The sequence below is a fragment of the Symphodus melops genome (assembly GCF_947650265.1).
Source record: "Symphodus melops genome assembly, chromosome: 15".
NCBI lineage: Eukaryota > Metazoa > Chordata > Actinopteri > Labriformes > Labridae > Symphodus > Symphodus melops.
This window is the reverse complement of record NC_136705.1, coordinates 23,223,732-23,241,260: the sequence shown is the minus strand read 5'-3', so window position 1 is coordinate 23,241,260 and position 17,529 is coordinate 23,223,732. Positions and strand designations below refer to the sequence as shown.

General features: G+C 41.6%; 1 protein-coding gene across 5 annotated transcripts in view; it reads left to right on the top strand.

The window, feature by feature from the left end:
* The window catches only part of wdr27 (WD repeat domain 27), a 39,510-nt gene extending 33,400 nt beyond the window's left edge, over positions 1 to 6,110 (top strand). For 2 of the 5 annotated variants that reach the window (XM_079363560.1, XM_079363562.1), the window contains exon 24: positions 4,859 to 6,110. In XM_079363560.1, coding sequence (XP_079219686.1) covers positions 4,859 to 4,972 — 114 coding nt within the window. In that variant the 3' untranslated portion in view covers positions 4,973 to 6,110. Of the gene's footprint in view, positions 1 to 4,153; positions 4,378 to 4,858 lie in introns of those variants that run through there. The other 3 variants (XR_013780784.1, XM_079363563.1, XM_079363561.1) reach the window with 3 other exon arrangements.
* Positions 6,111 to 17,529: the final 11,419 nt, after the last annotated feature.

Below are 17,529 nucleotides of genomic sequence, written 5' to 3'. Positions count from 1 at the left end.
GTTGTGTGAATATATAATTGACATTTATTTCTCTTCTGGTAGACAAAAGTTACCTCACGAACGTTTTGACTGAACTCGACGGACGTTAAGGTTATCTGTGTGAAAAGCTATTAAAGGTGAATTTTGAAGACTTGTAGTTTTCCCTTATGCTAAATAACTCATAAAGGCAGGAGAGTAGTTTTTAATGTTGTCATTTAATTCAGAAAGCACGCTCTCCTTTTTGAATAATCCCTTCACTTTAACATGAACGCAGACACTAATGTTGTTGTGGCAAAGAACAAATGTGGAAAAGACTTGTTTTTATTCTATCAAAAGAAATATTCATAGATTCAACCTGCCTTCAAGAGATCAGCGTTTGATATAGAGTATTTTTATTCTTATTAAACAAACTTTTGGCCGATGGTGTTGGACTTGCTTTTCAAGTGGCAGATATATAGACTGGGCTTGCACTGCAGCAGTGTGATGCTGAAATAATGGACTGTTCTGTGATCGTGTCAGCCGTAATAAACATTTGGTATAACTTTTTTGTTTTATTGTTCCCTGTTGTTATTTTCTCCCAGAAGAAACTGAATGCATCATTTGGAGCAAACACAAGGAATGCTTTGGATTCGATTTGATCCCTTTTCTAAGCATGACAGGAAATGGAAGGGGGGCGCGGTGGACGACATCCAGTCAAGGGCTGAGGTCGGATTCAAACCCACAGCCACTGTGATGAAGCCCTACTTATACGGGGAGCGCGATATAACCGCTCTTTTTTTACTTCTGAATGGATTAGTCAAAACAAGTCCTATCACCACTGGCGACAGACTTCACATTACCTTTACTGACAGATCGTGAACTTGTTAGTTTAACAAGCAGGTGACCTCTGTGACTGTCTGCTCCTTCTCCCATCACTCATGTCCAACTTCCTTTCCCCCTCAGCGTGTACAGTGCAGAACGTCCTGCTTTGTTGGCCACGGGCAGTTCTAGAGTCTGGTGGGGCCTGAGGAATGAAAATGAATTGTGGGAAGGTGTATAATTCCACTTCATTTGTATTTGTTGACTGTTATTGACAAACTTTGGTTTAATGCTTTCAGTGCGTAGCAGGGCGACGAGAGTGAGTGCTGTCAAATGAAGCCTTCTAAGGGAGGTTTTCGATACTGCCCTTAAAAACGTTGCACATTTTGGGCCACTGCTTTGGTTTAAGTGTGTGAGCCCTCAGGGGCCCCGTACTAGCCATGGGCCCCAAGCAGCTGCATGCCTTGCCTGCTTACAAGCAGCAGCTCTGATGTTGGCGTTTGTGAAGTATAGGATCTGCAGCTGATGGATGGCGTCCTTCAGTAGAGAAAACACATCGCTCCACGTGCCTTCAAAGCCTCGCTCACTGTTCAGAGCAGAGCAGCAGACTCTCTGTTGTCCCCGAGCGCCAACACATGACAGAAGTCATCACCGCTGAAAGTACATCTCCATTGCTTTCTTAATCATCCTTTTTATTCCAGCTTTGAACTGTTGATTTGTGGTCTTTTTTTTTGTCTTGCACTGCGGACTATAGCTTCGATCATGTAACACGTGTGACGTAACGTGCAAATTCCAAATCTGATTTACGTTTACAGAGTTCCTAAAAAGTTCAGAATTAGCTTTTGATGTAAAAAACAGAGAAACGAATGTCATAGAGACGATGTCGCACAAATTGATTCACGTGTATGATCGATGACTTTGAGATCATTAAGGATCAAATATTTTAGTTAAAAAACACATGCTTGTAAATGGGTGGAACATCTGTATGATGTATCAGTGATAACAGGATTGACACAGAGGATAACTTCAGATATATCTATTCATCAAAAAGGTTTTTTCCTAGAAGTGTGTGTCGAGTTACAATGGCCATGCATAACCTCATACTGATTCGACACCACATGTTTAAAAACGCTAGAATCTGTTGATTTATGATGGATATTATATAAGCTAAAGCTTTTAAAAAAAAACCTTAGGCTTAGACTTCAGTCATAAATTAACCAAAAGCTGCGGTGAGCTGAAGAGAGAACTGACTGGAACAGATACACTGGCAACGTTTAGATACCAATGCATTTGTGCAAAAGTTTGCTTTTTGGTTCTCCTGCCTGATAATAAAGTTGTATATGCAAGTCAGGCAGTGTGCAGAAGTTTACCTGTAAGTTATGAATGGACACTACTCTCCAACGCACCTCTCAGATGCTTTGAATCTTTGGGATTAAAAAGTTAGAAATGTTCCAATATTGGGTGCCTAACAATGAGCAGTAACAAATTATTTCTTTTTTTCATTTTTTAATATCATGACACCCTTAATGTCTACAATGAATCAGCTTACAACAAGTTCAGACTTCTGACCCCGGAGGTTGTCAGGAACCTTTCGGCTCGTCTGGATTAGCATGCTTCGGCTCCAGCTGACAGAGGGATGGAATGTGCCTGATTACAGATGTTTGCTTGCTTTACAATTCGTCATCTTGTCAGAAAACGTGTGATTTAAAAATGTTCACTGCATGTTTTTAATGAAGTGTCACAGCCAGGGGATTAAACAGTCTAATAGTTTTGTAAGGCAGTTGATGAAGAGCGCTGCGGTTGCTGATGGAGCTGCTCTCTGACCCTCTTAAGTTTTAAGTAGCTATTCCAGCAGCCAGAGGGAGGGACCCAGACAACTTAGCTATTGATGATTAAGGTTATTGAGCAAGAGGTCATGGTGAAAGAAGACTCCTTGAAAGTAGAAGAGCTTGTGAAATGAGCCGTTAAACTGCTTGATAAGAGGAAGGGTCCCAAACATTTTTTTATACGCTGAAAAAAAGTGCAACACAGGCTTTTGTTGCTGATTGTGTTTGTGCTTCCTTGGCTGCCTTTTTGGAGGATTGTTTGATCGAAGGGCTCCACATACACCTGGAAAAGAAGAACAAACAACAATCACATGTCCGTTCAGTCATTGAATGTTTGAGTCATTCTCAGCTATTTAAATTCCCTTTCCCAGCAAAGACATCTGTTTACTGGTAAAAGATGATTTCTCCTGCATAAAACAGCTTTAGTACATGGGGGGAAAAAAAATTTGGACTAACGTTGCATCAAATGTGTTTTTTATCACCGCTTGGCAAAACCTTGTTCCCAAGATTCCTGCTATTAGTATACTTTAAAAAGATACTTTGATTTTACGACTACCTAGAAATATTTAAAATCCCTTCAAATTAAAAAAAAAAGCTCCACTAAAGATGTGACCTTTTGTTTGCTATTTGTTTGGTTGTTTTCATCTAATTTCATCCTGTAGCTCATTTTCTTCAAGCGGGGTTGCATGAGGTGCTCGAGAGTGGGAGGTGTGTTGGCCACAGAGGATGCCGGTCAGAAACCCAAAGCTAGGCTGCACATTGCTGCGGACAGAGATCAGAGATCTGTGTTACGACATAAAAGTGACCCAAAAAAAATCTATAAATGTGTTTTTTCAGCTTGAGTTTTCTGGTATCAAGCCAGTTTGTTTCAGCACGACCACGTACGTGTTCCCCAGCCTACAGAGCACTGATCAGCTGTTCAGAGCAGCAGGCTTCATGTGAGAATTATAATACCAGCAAACTAAAGAAACTCTTTAACATTGGAGATTACAAAGAGGAAACACTGACTACTTCCACTACTACGACTTCCACTATTGAAAAGTTCCTCATGTAACCTCACTTGAAAAAAAAACGGGGCTACTCCCGTTGAGGGGGATTTAAGGTTGAACAAATATCCTTGGTTTGAAGTAGAATGAAATAGATTGTGACTGGTTTAATACACTTCCTGTATGTGAAAATTAGGGCTGCGTGATTTTCCCACAACATTGTATAATCTCTCTTTTTTGTTGCCACAGATATGAATATGCATGAAAAACACCTCACATTTCTTTTCTTCTTGTGTCTGAGTGTTTGTCTGCAGGCGTGGCCTCGTGTGTGTTTGAGCACTGGGAAGGTTAAATGGGTGTGCAGGATGTGTGTTGCTTTATCAATCTGCAGACAGTTGATTCATTGTGAGCGCCGCTGGCAGGAACCTAAAGCCCTTTTGATTGTCAAAAACGTTGATGGAGGCAACCTCATATTTAATCTAATTTATTTTTATTAACCATAAATCCGTATACCTATGGATAAAAACAATGGATCTTGACCTCTTGAATTCATTTACTTTAAAGGAAGCAGCTGTGCCGTTATGTAACTTGCTCCTCTAAAAAGAAAGCCATAAAAAGAGGAGAAATGTGTGACATCGTTCCTGGGATATATCACCCACATGAATAAAACCACCTGCAACCTCCAGGGCTGAAAAATAAAGCCAACATAGAAGAGCCAAAAACTACGCTCCCCCAAGTGGCCACTTGAGGCTTGCTCCAAAAAGGAATCCATCCACATAAAGCTCCATGTAAAAACACTCAACTTTAAATCACAATTGAACAACGTTACAGCATGTGAATTTCAGGCTGTATAACTTGTTTCTCTTGTTTTTCACTCTTCATGTAACTCACATGTTTGAATTGCTTTAAGGGACAAGGGATGTTCCTCCTGACTGACTTAAAAAGTGCAGACATTTTACTTTGCTATTAAAACAGGTCTACACTTCTACACTTCACTTTCCAAAATAGAAATGTTGCAAAAAAAAAGTGTGGCACTTTGCGACTTGCATTACTTTGCGCTTAAACAATGTGAAATCAGATCGCTGAGTCTAGAGGACATATCGAGCTCCTTGCTGCTCTTCGGCTCCGACCTAAGAAACGAGAAAGGGACTGTGTCAAACTCAAGGCTTTAGCAGGGCAGTTGAAAAACCAATGGGTTATGTTATAAATGCTTGCTTTAGATTCTGCTTGTTATAGCCTAATGTTAGCACAATGTCCTTTCTCCCCTAGCTGCTGACTGGGACCCTGGACGGGAGTCTGCGACTGTTTCAGCCCAGCAGCGGGGCGAGTGTTTCTCCTAACACAAGGGCGGCCGTGTCGAGCATCTCCGACACGACTGCCTAATCGCAGCAGGCGTCTGCACAGACCATGCAGGTTTCATTAAAGCAGTCCCAACCCCACGGCGAGAAGTTTAGTGGGAAAGGAACACATGAAAGGTTTTGTTTTGAGTTTGTTGGTTGAAAGAAGATCAAAAATAGATACACGTTTATGGAGCGGGTTGTTCTTCTTGGTTTATGTGCTTATTGTGTTCTTCTACTTCTGTGTTTCAAAATGTTCAGAGGAGACACCCATCTGAGCTCACCCTTCTCTGTTTAACTTTCAGTATGTACATCATTAGTCTGTTTTCCTTTTGACCACGATTCAAAGAGACGTCACTTTGATTGAGCATCTTTTCATTGAACCACATTATTCTAATTATTCAGACAGTGACAGTCCAGATGCAGATCACGCGAGACGCTTTGAGCAGGTATTAATCCTCTCTCTCTTCCGTCTTCATTGTGGGATTTTGTTTGTTCAGTGCTTGTAACAGACGCATGTTTATGTCGCTGGTTGTTGCCGCAATGCAAACAGATCAGCACGCTGAGCCATGACCTCAGCTGGGTGCGACCTCTTTAGCTGCCAGACGAACAGATGCAACTACTGTTCATACTGACACACCCGTCTGCATCGTGTGTGCTGTACATTTACTGTCCTCAACTAAAAGCCAGCCACACTTATGAGATGAAACACAGCAGGAGTCTGATGGTTAGGTTTAGGATTTAACAGGTCTATATTGTTGGCAGTGTGAATGCCATGTGTAGATAAACTTCATGTGTATGTGTGGCTTATATAGTGTCAGTCTGTTTCTTGTTTCATGAGTAAGTATGCTCGGTGTGCCTCAAGGTTCTACTCTGGGCCTACTTTTGTTTTTATTTATGATCTTTTATTTCTATTAAATTATGATTTACGTTATCGACAAACACACACACTTAACATGTCGACAGCGTGGACGTGAAGTGCCCATCAGCAGAGGCGAAAGAGCGATAAAGAAAAGTAACACTGCCAGTTTCTGTTCTGCATTAACACTCGCTCGCTCGCTCTCCCTCCCTCTCTCTCTGTCGTCAGGGCTGGGCGAGCACAGTGAACACAAATTATTAATATGTGCTATTCTTTGGTTGATGTGATGAAACCTCAGCGTGTGATTAAAACGGTTTATTTCTGATTGATTCAGTTTGTTAATAAACCTCGACCTCGGCCCTTTGCAGCTCGACATCCACCTTTCTCTCCTCCCCACATTTCCTGCCTCTCTTCAGCTGGCCAATCCTCCGAGGCCATGAAAACCATCATGTAATGCGATATTTAATAAAATGTATGGGTCTTAGTGACACAGACATTCTAACAGCTAAATCAACTCTGCTGTTTTTAAGCCCGCTTGTTGTACAATTACATATTATAACACATCCAACACAAGTTACACTTATCTTTGTGCTGCATCAGATCAATAATCAAGAAGAAAAACATTTAGGTTTGATTTGACACGTTTTCTTGATCTGAGAAAAAAAATCCGGGCACATATTTTCACTCCTCTGCTTACTGTTTCCTACTTTGCTGTCTGTAACACTGCTGACATGTTAGCGCAGACTGTCTGAAGAGAAGCTGATGGAAAAGGAATTTGTGTCTGTAATGGATTTAAATGTGAAGTGTCACTCGTCCCTCATCCATTTTGAGGAGAAATTGTGTTTGACTTATTATCTGATGCTGACAGTGATGACTGAACCAAACAACGTACTGATGGGCTCCATAATCTTAAATCCCTCACTCTCAGAAGATGACTCGGACTTGTCGCCCGTCCAATGGTCTGGACTTGATTTTGTTTTTTGGAGCGTTTGTTTTAATTGATAGAGACGGACTACCAGCCTGGCCTCATGAAATAACAGCAACCTGGTTCTTCCCCACAGAATCTGATGGGGCCGAGCTCTGGCGGCTTGAAGTTATGGGGTGATTGTGTATGTGTGTGTGTTCACGCTCTTTATGCCACAGAGATACGGGATGCGCTGGCATCGTGTGGTCTTCCCTGTCAGCCTGAGCTTTAGTGTTCCTGCAAGCAGCAGAGACGTTCTACTGGAACTAAACATAATAAACCGTCCAAAAGGAAATTTATGTCGCTGTGTTCTCTCCATTATATTGTGCTGGAATCTGTGTGTGTGTGTGTTTCTCCTGAATGAATTAACCTGCTACACTAACAGTGTGCACGTCCACCAGCACTAATATGATATATCGATGTACGAGCACATTCCTGGTCTGTGTGAGGTCGTTTTCGGTGAACACCCCGCGTTGAGCTCACCAGTAAAGAATGACGGGCTTATACTTGCGAACAAAAGGACTTTTAAGTACAGCCGCACCCGAACATCATAACGCAATCTTTTCCAAAGTTTGATATCTGCGAATGCGACGTCATTCGATTTGAAAGGGATGAACTCAGCTTGTATCCATATGTTCAGATAAATAGGGCAGTGGATACACAGAACAGAACAGAGTGTCACACAGAGCAAACTCTCAATGTCAGACTTCCTCTTTCATCACAGCATCAACTCAAATACACTTTGTAGACACCTGAGACATTTCACTCCCTTCAGGCCTTCACTCTCCCACAATCAACTGATGTGAAAAAAATAAAGATATACATCAGGAAACACGTGCTGTCTAATGACTCCCAGCGGAGTATCATGAACTCAGTGCAGATCAAAGTCATGGGAGGGGAATATTTGTGCACACATCAAAAACTGCGGTCATATTGTTGGAACTCCTGCACGCCGTTAAAAGCTTTTCTCAGCCTTAAGTCAGAGCGTCAGTGTGTTTGTTTGGCTGTATTGCACACACTGGATTAAAGCTGTCCATGTCTGCATTACACAGTCAATAAAAGACACTCAGGAACACAGAGAGCCGTGGGTGTGACCGGAGTGAACGTCAACAGAGGCAAGATCTCACAACAATCCTCAGTGTGTAGCGACAGGAGGGTCACTGGTTCAAATCCTGGAGGGGACCAAATCTGAAAACTGCTCTGAAAAGGTGCTATTGAGCAAGGCACACCCAGCCCAGCTGCTCAGGAGCCTGTGTAGCATGTTCAACAACAGAGAGCAAAATTGATCTTCTTCTTCAAGACTTTTTTCTTTTTTTTTCGCTTGTTTTATTTAGATTTACCTTCACCGCTCTGACAGCAGCACCGGCACTATCTGAGCACTTGCAGCAGTTGTCATAAAATATATATATATATATATATATATATATATATATAACAGAAAGGTTAAAGACATCAACATAAACTACGTGCACTGAAAAAAACGACACTGTGCTGTCATGAAGCATCCAATAAAAATAAATGAAAACAGCTATGCACACACTACAGTGAGCAGTGCGATAAACCTGTGATGTCACCAGAAGAAGAACAGAAACACAACAGTTTTATATACGAGTGTGCAGTGAGTATCAGCATGTGGAACATTTTCCCTCTCATCGTCACTATGCTCCTACAGTTTTGGGAGAATATGTAAAAAAAAAAAAGAAGCTGTCCTGTTGTTAGCCGCCTGTGTTTCTCCTTATGTGGCCTACAGATTACATACTACAGAGTCATACTTTTGGCTTGAATGATCCAGCACACATCCCAGCGTTCCGTAAATCTCATGGTAGGGCTGCTCGCTCACACATATGGGAGCTGCAAAGGCTGAAAATGTGCGATAAGATGTGGAGTGAAGAGTATTTATTGGTTAAATATCCAGATGGAGCCACACAGGAAAGAGCCAGAACAAGAAGTCAGTCTCTCAGTACTTGACTCAGTCCCGAGATGTTCTGAGCTGCTGTGTGCAGACAACGACGGAAATACCGATTAGTAGCAGCTGGTGTCATCCAGGGTGCAAGGCATAAACTATGGGTGCTTAACACTCTGATAAATCAGCGCAAGGCCCTCATGAAGATAGCGGGAAAAATGAGGAAAACAGAAGTTAGAAACACGAGACACCAGATCGCTCTACAAGACTGGATCCCTGTTGAGCCTTTGAAATTCCTTCAAACACTCAATCCTGATAAGTAAAAATAGAATAGAAAGGTTAGCCTGGACTCGCATTTGTCTTCTTCAACAAATCAAAGCCTATTAGAGTGTAAAACAAATGCTGCATGAGGAGATGTTTTAAATAAAGAACCAGTTTGAAAGTCTCCAGTAAGCCAAGGTGCAAAAGCAAGATGAGATGTTTTGGCGTGTGAGTATAAACATTTTGGTCTCTGCACATTTCTTATACTCCCTGACTCACCTCCTCAGCTTTTCCTCTGCACAAAGATCGCACTTTAACAACAACCTCTACCATTAGGAAATTCCTCCATTTTTATGACAGAACGTATTTCCTCGCTCGGTGATTTTTATGCTTTCCTCTTTAATCATGTTGGAGAATTAACGGCACATGTGGTGGTGCTCCCCTCCCGTGAGCTATTGTGATGGATGCTCAGCTTTGTTTGTGTAGCCTATTTGAATATAGAGCAGTTAAAGTTAAAAAATGCCCTTCAGAGGGATTGTGTTGGGTTCACAGTATCTCCTCTTATTATTGAGTAAACAGAAACATCTGTCTCTTTTTTTGAACTACTGTTGTTATTTTATCCTTTTTTTATTTTTTATTTTATGTTTCAGCAGCGTTTAAGAGTGAGCAACATGAAAGATCAAAATGTTTCATCCAGCATCCGGCCGAACCAGCGACATTAGGTCGAACAGCTTCAGGTTGTGCCAGGCGTTCACACCCTTGAATGAACTCACAGTTAACACAGTTTGTTTTCCTCCATGGCCGAGCGACTCTTTTAACTCGGTGCTCGAACCGTTCGGTGTAGAGAACCAGCACGGCGTTCTCTCCTCTGCCATGGTGTTCCTGGGTTCACTGCGGGTCGAAGCACGAGAGCAGCGTACATGAAATGTAAGATGCCGGTTTACAAATAAGGGTTTAAAAAGGGTAAATAAGTCGGATGATTATTGCCTCTCTCAGACAACTGACTTCATCAACAAGAATGCAGCGGTTGGCGTTGTAATTATCTCCTGAAAGGAAAACTGCTTTAACCGTCCTCTTTCAACATGTCAGGAGGGAAACGGTTCAGTTTTGTACAAAAAAAAGACAAACTCACTTCACGGTTTACAAACACGCATCTCACCGTGACACTAAAATGGAATTTCCCCCTAAAATCCTCCAGATGACAATAGTTTGATTCCGGGACGATCTCTGAATTTAAGACTGTTCCAGTATGAGCATGAAAGTAAAAAGTTAATCCATAAATATTTAGAAACCATTGAGGGCATCTGCAGGGAGGAATGATGGTTAGGGTTATTACTCATAAAAGGACAAAATACCTCCATCTCGACTTTGTTGCCAAATGTTGATGTTTTACAGAAATTGCAAATACGGCACCCAAAACAGATTTATCTTCCATTTTACTCAGAGCGTCAGCACTTCACGACTCCTCAGGGTGGCTTGACATGAATGAGGATAATGTGAACAGAAGAAGAAGAAAGTGGGATAAAGTGAGAGAGCAGTGAACAAAGGTTGTACAGCATTGTTTAGCCTTTGTTTACTGTTTTATTTACATTATTCTGTTTGTTTAGCACTAACAGCACAATAAAACAAATTGTGAGAAGACATCCAGTGAAGAAATCCAAGTGGAGCTTTAGCTTTGCTGCAGCACCTTCTGTACCCAGAGACCCAAGGCCAGAGCTCCTCCTCCTCCTCCTCCTCCTCCTCCTCCTCCTGACTCTCACTTTGTCCTCACTCTCACACAGCGCTGTGTTCGAACCTTTCATCCCCTAAACAAACACATCACTCTTTTTCTTGGTCCTCGTTTTGTTGTTCCCCCGGATGGATCCCAGGATTCTCCCGGTCCTTCAGCTCTTTTACATTGGCTTAATATATCTTTCTGCTCTGACATAAGTCTTTGCAACCCCATCAGCACAAAGAGGCGAAAAAGGAATCTGGAAGTCATTATGCAATGATTGCATCCCAAAATGTAATTGTGAGAAAAGACAGTGGCAGCAACATGCTGTTTGTTCTTATGTAATCCCTCCAGCCATTAACCTACATGTGGTTAAGGATGAGTGAAAGATGTTTCATTCATCACATGTGTCTTAGATTTATCCTTCTATTTTTGCCTGTTTCTGCTTCATCAATGTCTGAATAGTCCTTTTGTTGCTTTTCCTAATGATATTTTACAGTTTGTCCTTTGCTGGAAAACCGAAGAAAACGTTGATGACTCATCCTGCTGTTTTGCATCCAGCTTAAAGTTGTTCTTAAATTGATTTGCCCCCTTTTAACCACGTCTTGTGTGTGTGTGTGTGTGTGTGTGTGTGTGTGTGTGTGTGTGTGTGTGTGTGTGTGTGTTTAAAGCATTTGCACAACCTGATCATATGCACTGTCGCTTTCTTTTTCTGCTTAAAAAATGGATATGTGTGGCCACTATTTATGCAACATGTCCATCTAATGCATTCGTTTTTTACAGGCCACAGAAACATGTGGATCACCTCTCTGATAGCCAATCATTTTAACTATCATTTGGGGAAACAGTAATGTTATATACTGCTTTTATTTCATGATCTTTAACATGATAATATGATCTTATTTCAAGTCGAGGTTGCATTTAAGAGTGATTGTGTTCAAGTCCAGCTATTCAAATGCACATCTGGGAATAAGTCTAAATTTACTGGATTGACTGAGCCTGATTCCATCACTGTGCCAAGCAGAGTAGCATAAAACTAAGTGTGTTTAACCCTCTGAAAACACAAGCAACCAGCAGGCAGTTAATGGGCTTCTCCCAGCCTGCCATCTTCTCCCAGTCCTGCAGGCCGCAGAGGAAGTAAACAAGATTCCCTCTGTTCATCCTTCTGCTTCGGATTTTGGATTTGCACACAAACAAAGGCTTTGCAGGTCTAGTTTTTAAGCCGTGTCATCTGATTCTATTCTCTTTGTGACAATACAAGTGTTCGCCCAAACCCAATCATATAATCACCCAGGAAATATTCTGCTCTGTTGAAACGACATGTGTGGTACTAATAAATCACAATGTGTAAACATTTGAGAGATGAAGAAGTCAAACATTTCTTATCTCACTTTGATTAAATGCTGCATCTTTGCCAAAGTATGTGATATATTTTTATATTAAAAAAAAAGTGAATAGGATACACGTTCTCTTTATGCAAGTTCTTCACTTTTTCTTCAAACAGGAACCTCGAGTGTTGAAAATGAAGCCAATAAGGAAGTGCAAAAAAACTGCAGTTCCCCGAGTGTCCACTAGAAGCTGGCTGAAAGAATCCATGAATCCCAATTAGGTCCCATATTAAAAAGACATTGATCTTACAGAAGTAAACATGTTATCAGCCTGGTTCTAAAAACATTCAATCGAACGGATCTGTTTTGTTTTCATAAAGCCGAAGAGTCACTCAGAAGTTGCATGACTCGGCTCCTGGTTGTGCAAGCAGACTTGTGACCCTAACCCTGAATCAATGGGCTTCAAAAGCCTTCCTTGGAAACCGTTTGATGAGGTCACTGACACCCTTGATTACAGGAAAAATAATCCATTCTTCTTATCAGATCAAGTTCATCGAATAGGCAGGGTGACGTAGATCGACTGCAGTAATGTTTTAATACTGTAAGAATTTCTTTACAGGCCACAAAGTCAAGCGGGAAGTCCTGCAGGGTTGCAGTTTAATGATTAATGGTTAGCACGGATCAGCTTAAATGCTTTCCACAGTTTTTTTCTTGCTCCCCTGTTGACTCCTCAGTTGCCTCACAAAACCTTAGAGAACAATTTAAGGAGCTCTGTTTTGTAGAAAGCGGCCTGTTGGGTTACTTAAACGTGGTTGCAAATTTGTCAAATCTGTCACAATCCGTCTCAGTGTGAGAGGAAACGCTCTGCATGTCCTGTAATCAGAGGAAGATCAGGGATTCTTCAAAAGCAGGATTTTTTTTTTTTGGCAGGACATCCCGCTGATATGTCTGGTGTTTGATGTCTTTAATATCAGAGAAACTATCATTATCTTCCTGTCCAGCTTAGTTTGCTGTGAGAAAATAGGCAAGAGCACACACACACGTTTTTACACACAAACAGAGAGATCAAGAAAACACTGGAGCAACACAAGGAAAATGACTGTTGTGAGAACTGAACCAAACAAAGGTGCTGTGTGGCTGTCTCATAGACTGTAAATATTAACGGGCGAAGCCTGAGCGACGTCAGCCATCTGTTACAGTAGGAGGCTGAGGTGACTTGTCGGCAGCAGCCGCCATGCTGGAAATCCTTCATCAGCCTCACTGTCAGTCAACCGGATGACAGGCTGAGAGCTGAGGCGGCTTTTAAGCATCGACGACCCGTTACATCGCATCAACCTGTCAATCATGTTAGCTCTTGCCGATGGATAACGCCTGTCGTGCCAGTGATGACAAAAACTAATCAGACCTATTTCGATTTTTGCACCAGGCTGTAAACATGTTCATGCTGTCGTGTGTATGTGACTTCCTGTGTTCCTAGCTTTGAGCGAACGCTCTGCAGATTTTGCTCTTTGCATTCATTTTAATAGAACATAGGCTGCTGCTTGAGCTGTACACATTTAAATTAGTAAAATATATCTCTGCATGTTCACAATTTGAGAGGTGTTTAGGCCTGGATCGGTAAGAAGGTACAGTGACTGTTTGACTTTATAAAGCTGTTGCTGCCTCCCTCCACATATCTGAACACTTAATGTCTATATTTTGCATTTGTTATGCAAATAGAGCAGTCATCTCATTTGGGAGATGACGCAAACATACTTTTACAATGCCAGCCATTCTGGCCAAGTATCTTTCATTGGTGATGACTCAATATCTGGCATGATAAACTTTAAGAGCTGAATGAAGTAAATCTAAATCTTGTTTTTTTCATTCCCTGAATTGACGTATTTTGCCAAAGATGTGAGTTTTGCATGACACGTTTGTCACTCTCTCCAGGTCTCAGTACTTTAAACATTTCAGAAGCCAGATTTCCTTTTTGGATTGTGCGCCTGAGTCACACTGAACCCTTTTCCTTTTTTGTGTTAAAAAGCACATAAACCTTGGTGGTGAAGTCAGAGCTTGGAGGAGAGAACTGGAAACTAACGTTGTTTATCAAACCGACTGACGTTCATCACCTTTAGCTCGCGCCTCCTCCACATCGCTGCTGTTTGTAGCGTTAAAAGAGGAATGCCACTTTTATGTGCGGTTAGGTAGGTGATGCACTAGATAATCATTTGCTCGAGGTGCGGCCCAAATGACCCAAAAAGTAAAAATAAAAAGCTTAAACGTGTCGGAAAGTTGAGCGCTGCAGATTAAGAGCTTTGAGTAAAATATTAGAGCAGCGTGTTCTTTGCTCTCTCCTAATGGCACTCTGTTTGTGGCTGTACCTTTTATTCATTGCTTCTTGTGAGAAAATATTTGAGTTTGCATGGATACAGCCACATTAAAAGGTCACTTTCACTACATAAATTTGCTCTGCAGTTGCTAAGGGAGCTAATGTTGACTTTTTGTGCCGTATTGATCCAGATATAAGACCGATTTTCTCCCTAAATTAAAAAAAAGTGGGATTATTAAATTCTGGGTTTTGACTCTTAAATGGCAATCTTTGTTCACAACTTATCTCTATGGAAAGTGTACCACTCATGACTAAGGTCAAGGGTCACTCACAGCTGCAGGGGCGACGCAGTGATAGTTTACGGAGCAGGAACATACAGGAGAAAGAGCAAGGAACGTGACAGGAGAGCAAATTCAAGTCATCTGTGAGCTAACATCTTCCTCTTATTATTAACATCATGTATTGACATGTTTTCTGTAAAAGAAGGGAAATATGAGCAGTGGACACGCTGCCATTACTGTGTTTCATTTTTCAACGATGTGACGACATCAGGAAGAAGCTGAGCAGCATCAGGCAACTTTAACTTTGGATAAAAATGGTGTTCACACAATACACACTCTGTATATGAGGCACACGCTTTAAATGCATTCATTTGACCTGCAGAAGACGAAGATGAATGAAGAACAAGAAAGAAAACGTGCTGAATGAATATTTACAGAAACATTTCTCTCAATAAAACTCGTCTTTGGTGATAAAATGCTGCTGCTCGTTTAACCTATACTCGGTAGAATAACTTTATTTTGCACATCACTTCATGACAAACATGTGGCAGACGGTCAAGTTGTCTAACATGTGAAGTCAAAGTAATATTAAGATGGTCTGATAAGATGGCTGTCTTATGTTTTGATCCAGGTGCGTGTGCTGCAGGTCACACGTACAACCTTCATGTGTTATATGTGTTCACTAAAAATCCAGATTTGCTCTTTAAAGGTCTCGTGGAGAGATGTCAGTGGGGTTGCTGGGAGTGCACCGGGGTGGTCGGGGGGTCCGGTGCACCTCTGCAGTGCTCGGGGGGAGAACCCTGATACTCTCCAGCAACCAGAGCAGCTTCTGTATTGTTGATCCGTACTGGGACTTGAACTGACGACCATCCCGTCCCTACAGACCGAGCTACACCCGCCCCATGTCTTAGGGTGGATGTTTTTTCTTTTTAATACAGTTTTCTTTGGTAAAATCTCATCCTGTTTGACACACTTCAGTTTTCTGACTTTTTCCTGATTCGAGGAAAAAATGGTTTGAGTGAAACTGTTCTGAGAAACAAGCTAAAACTGAAATCTAAATTTATCTGTGTATCCGTCGCTTGATTACAGTCAGACTCGGCCTTTTTACCGAAACAGCCGCTGACAACTATTTTGTTCCATATCTGAAAATAAACTCTGATCATTTATAATTTTAATGGGACACATTCAGACTGATTACAAACCCATCTTGCAAAACTACAACTGACAGTTTAATGAGTTCAAGTTCGCGGCTTTTTCCACCCCTGAGAGTTTTAATCGGACGTTCTCTGGTCACCGCAGAATGCTTTTATCATCTCCGAGCATATTCTTGTACGTCTGACTCACCGTTCACTACTGTTTCTATCTTCTGTCGACTTAGAGAATCCATGTAGCTGAAAGGAAATCCTCCCACTCGGTAAGAAAGTGTTTGTTCTTCACCCCCCGCCTCTTTCTTTCCTTTAAATGGAATGCACATTTCCAATTGACGCAAACCAGCGTTGGGAAGTATCCTATTGGTGCAGCAGGTCTACCCACATCCAGCTCTGTTATGATCACTCAACAGGGCTCCAAGAATGAGAGGTATCAGCTTTTCTTTCCTTGACACTGCAGACAGAGGGAAGCCTTGGCAAAAATCTGACAGTCTCCAGATGCAGGACTCTGCTTGCCAGGCCCGCTAAGTTAAAGCATCTAAAGTTTCTTTTGTATTAGAGGCGATTTTCATGTTCTATTTTTGTTTCACATTGCTGCAGACACAGCTGGATTTCACCTTCTGACGTTCGCACTGCATGTGTTGAATTAAAAACTGAATTAAAGCAGTGCCATAAAACTGGCATGTTTGTGGCACGCATATAAAGAAAAATAAATAAAATATCAAACTAATATTCATCAATCATATCTTCTTCTGGTCATGTTCTGCTTGCTCATCAATCCCCCTTTACACAAATAAGATGACAGTATGGACAGCTTGAAGGACAGTATACATGAAATTAGCACCTCATGTTGTAACTCTAATTTAAAAACGTTGGGAGTAATCCCAGGAGAAGTCTGCAGATTGCTTTGTTGACGCCATGGTTCCCCCGATATGAAACCACGAGACAGCTTGAAGCCCCGAAACGTAAGCCGTTGAAACCTCTTGCGTAACCTCTCTTCTCCCAGCACTGGAGGGCAGCTCTCCCCCCTGGCAGCCCTCCAGCGTTGTGTCCAAGCCCACGGGAAGTGCACCAACCATCAAAGCCAATTTTACATGGTGGCAGAACCTGGTACTGCGGCTTCACGTTACGCACACTTCGAGTTGCAGTCCCATGGCTCTGATCTGCGTTAATGTAACTTCGGCTTTCATCGCATTTGTCCAGACCTGATGATTTTAAACAGTGTGATTTAAGTGTTTGTATCGGGAAGTTTATGTACCACAAAAAAATAGATTTGTGATATATAGAAGTCTTTATGGCATCATGTGACAAATTGCAAGTGTGTGCCACACTTCCCTGGCTCCTATATGCTTTTATTATTGAATCCATGTCTGTTATGTGTTTGTAATTATATGTTCAACTTCATTAAGCTGCATTGAAATAAAGTTGATTGAAAAAGTAACATGTTTAAATATGCTCAATAAAGTCTAAAGTTATGTAGGCTTATGACATATTTTATATATTATGAACAAGTTAGACTATTCGTCACAAAGTAATGCTGTAAAAATAAATATATATAAAAACATAAATCATTGACTGGATACGTTTTTGAGCCACACACACACACACACACACACACAGGGTTGAAGGTGGGTTTGTTTGACAGGGCGGGGATTGAGGTGGGCATCGCTGTGCGAGAGGGGGGGGGGGGGGGGGTCTTGGGGGGTCACGGATCCCCATACCAGCCTGCGCGCGCGAGCACGGATAAGAAAATTACGCCATCGGAAGATAATTACGTAACTCTGTCTCTTAACAACCGACCTCAAACTGTTCAAGCCCAGAGGATTTTGATTGACAG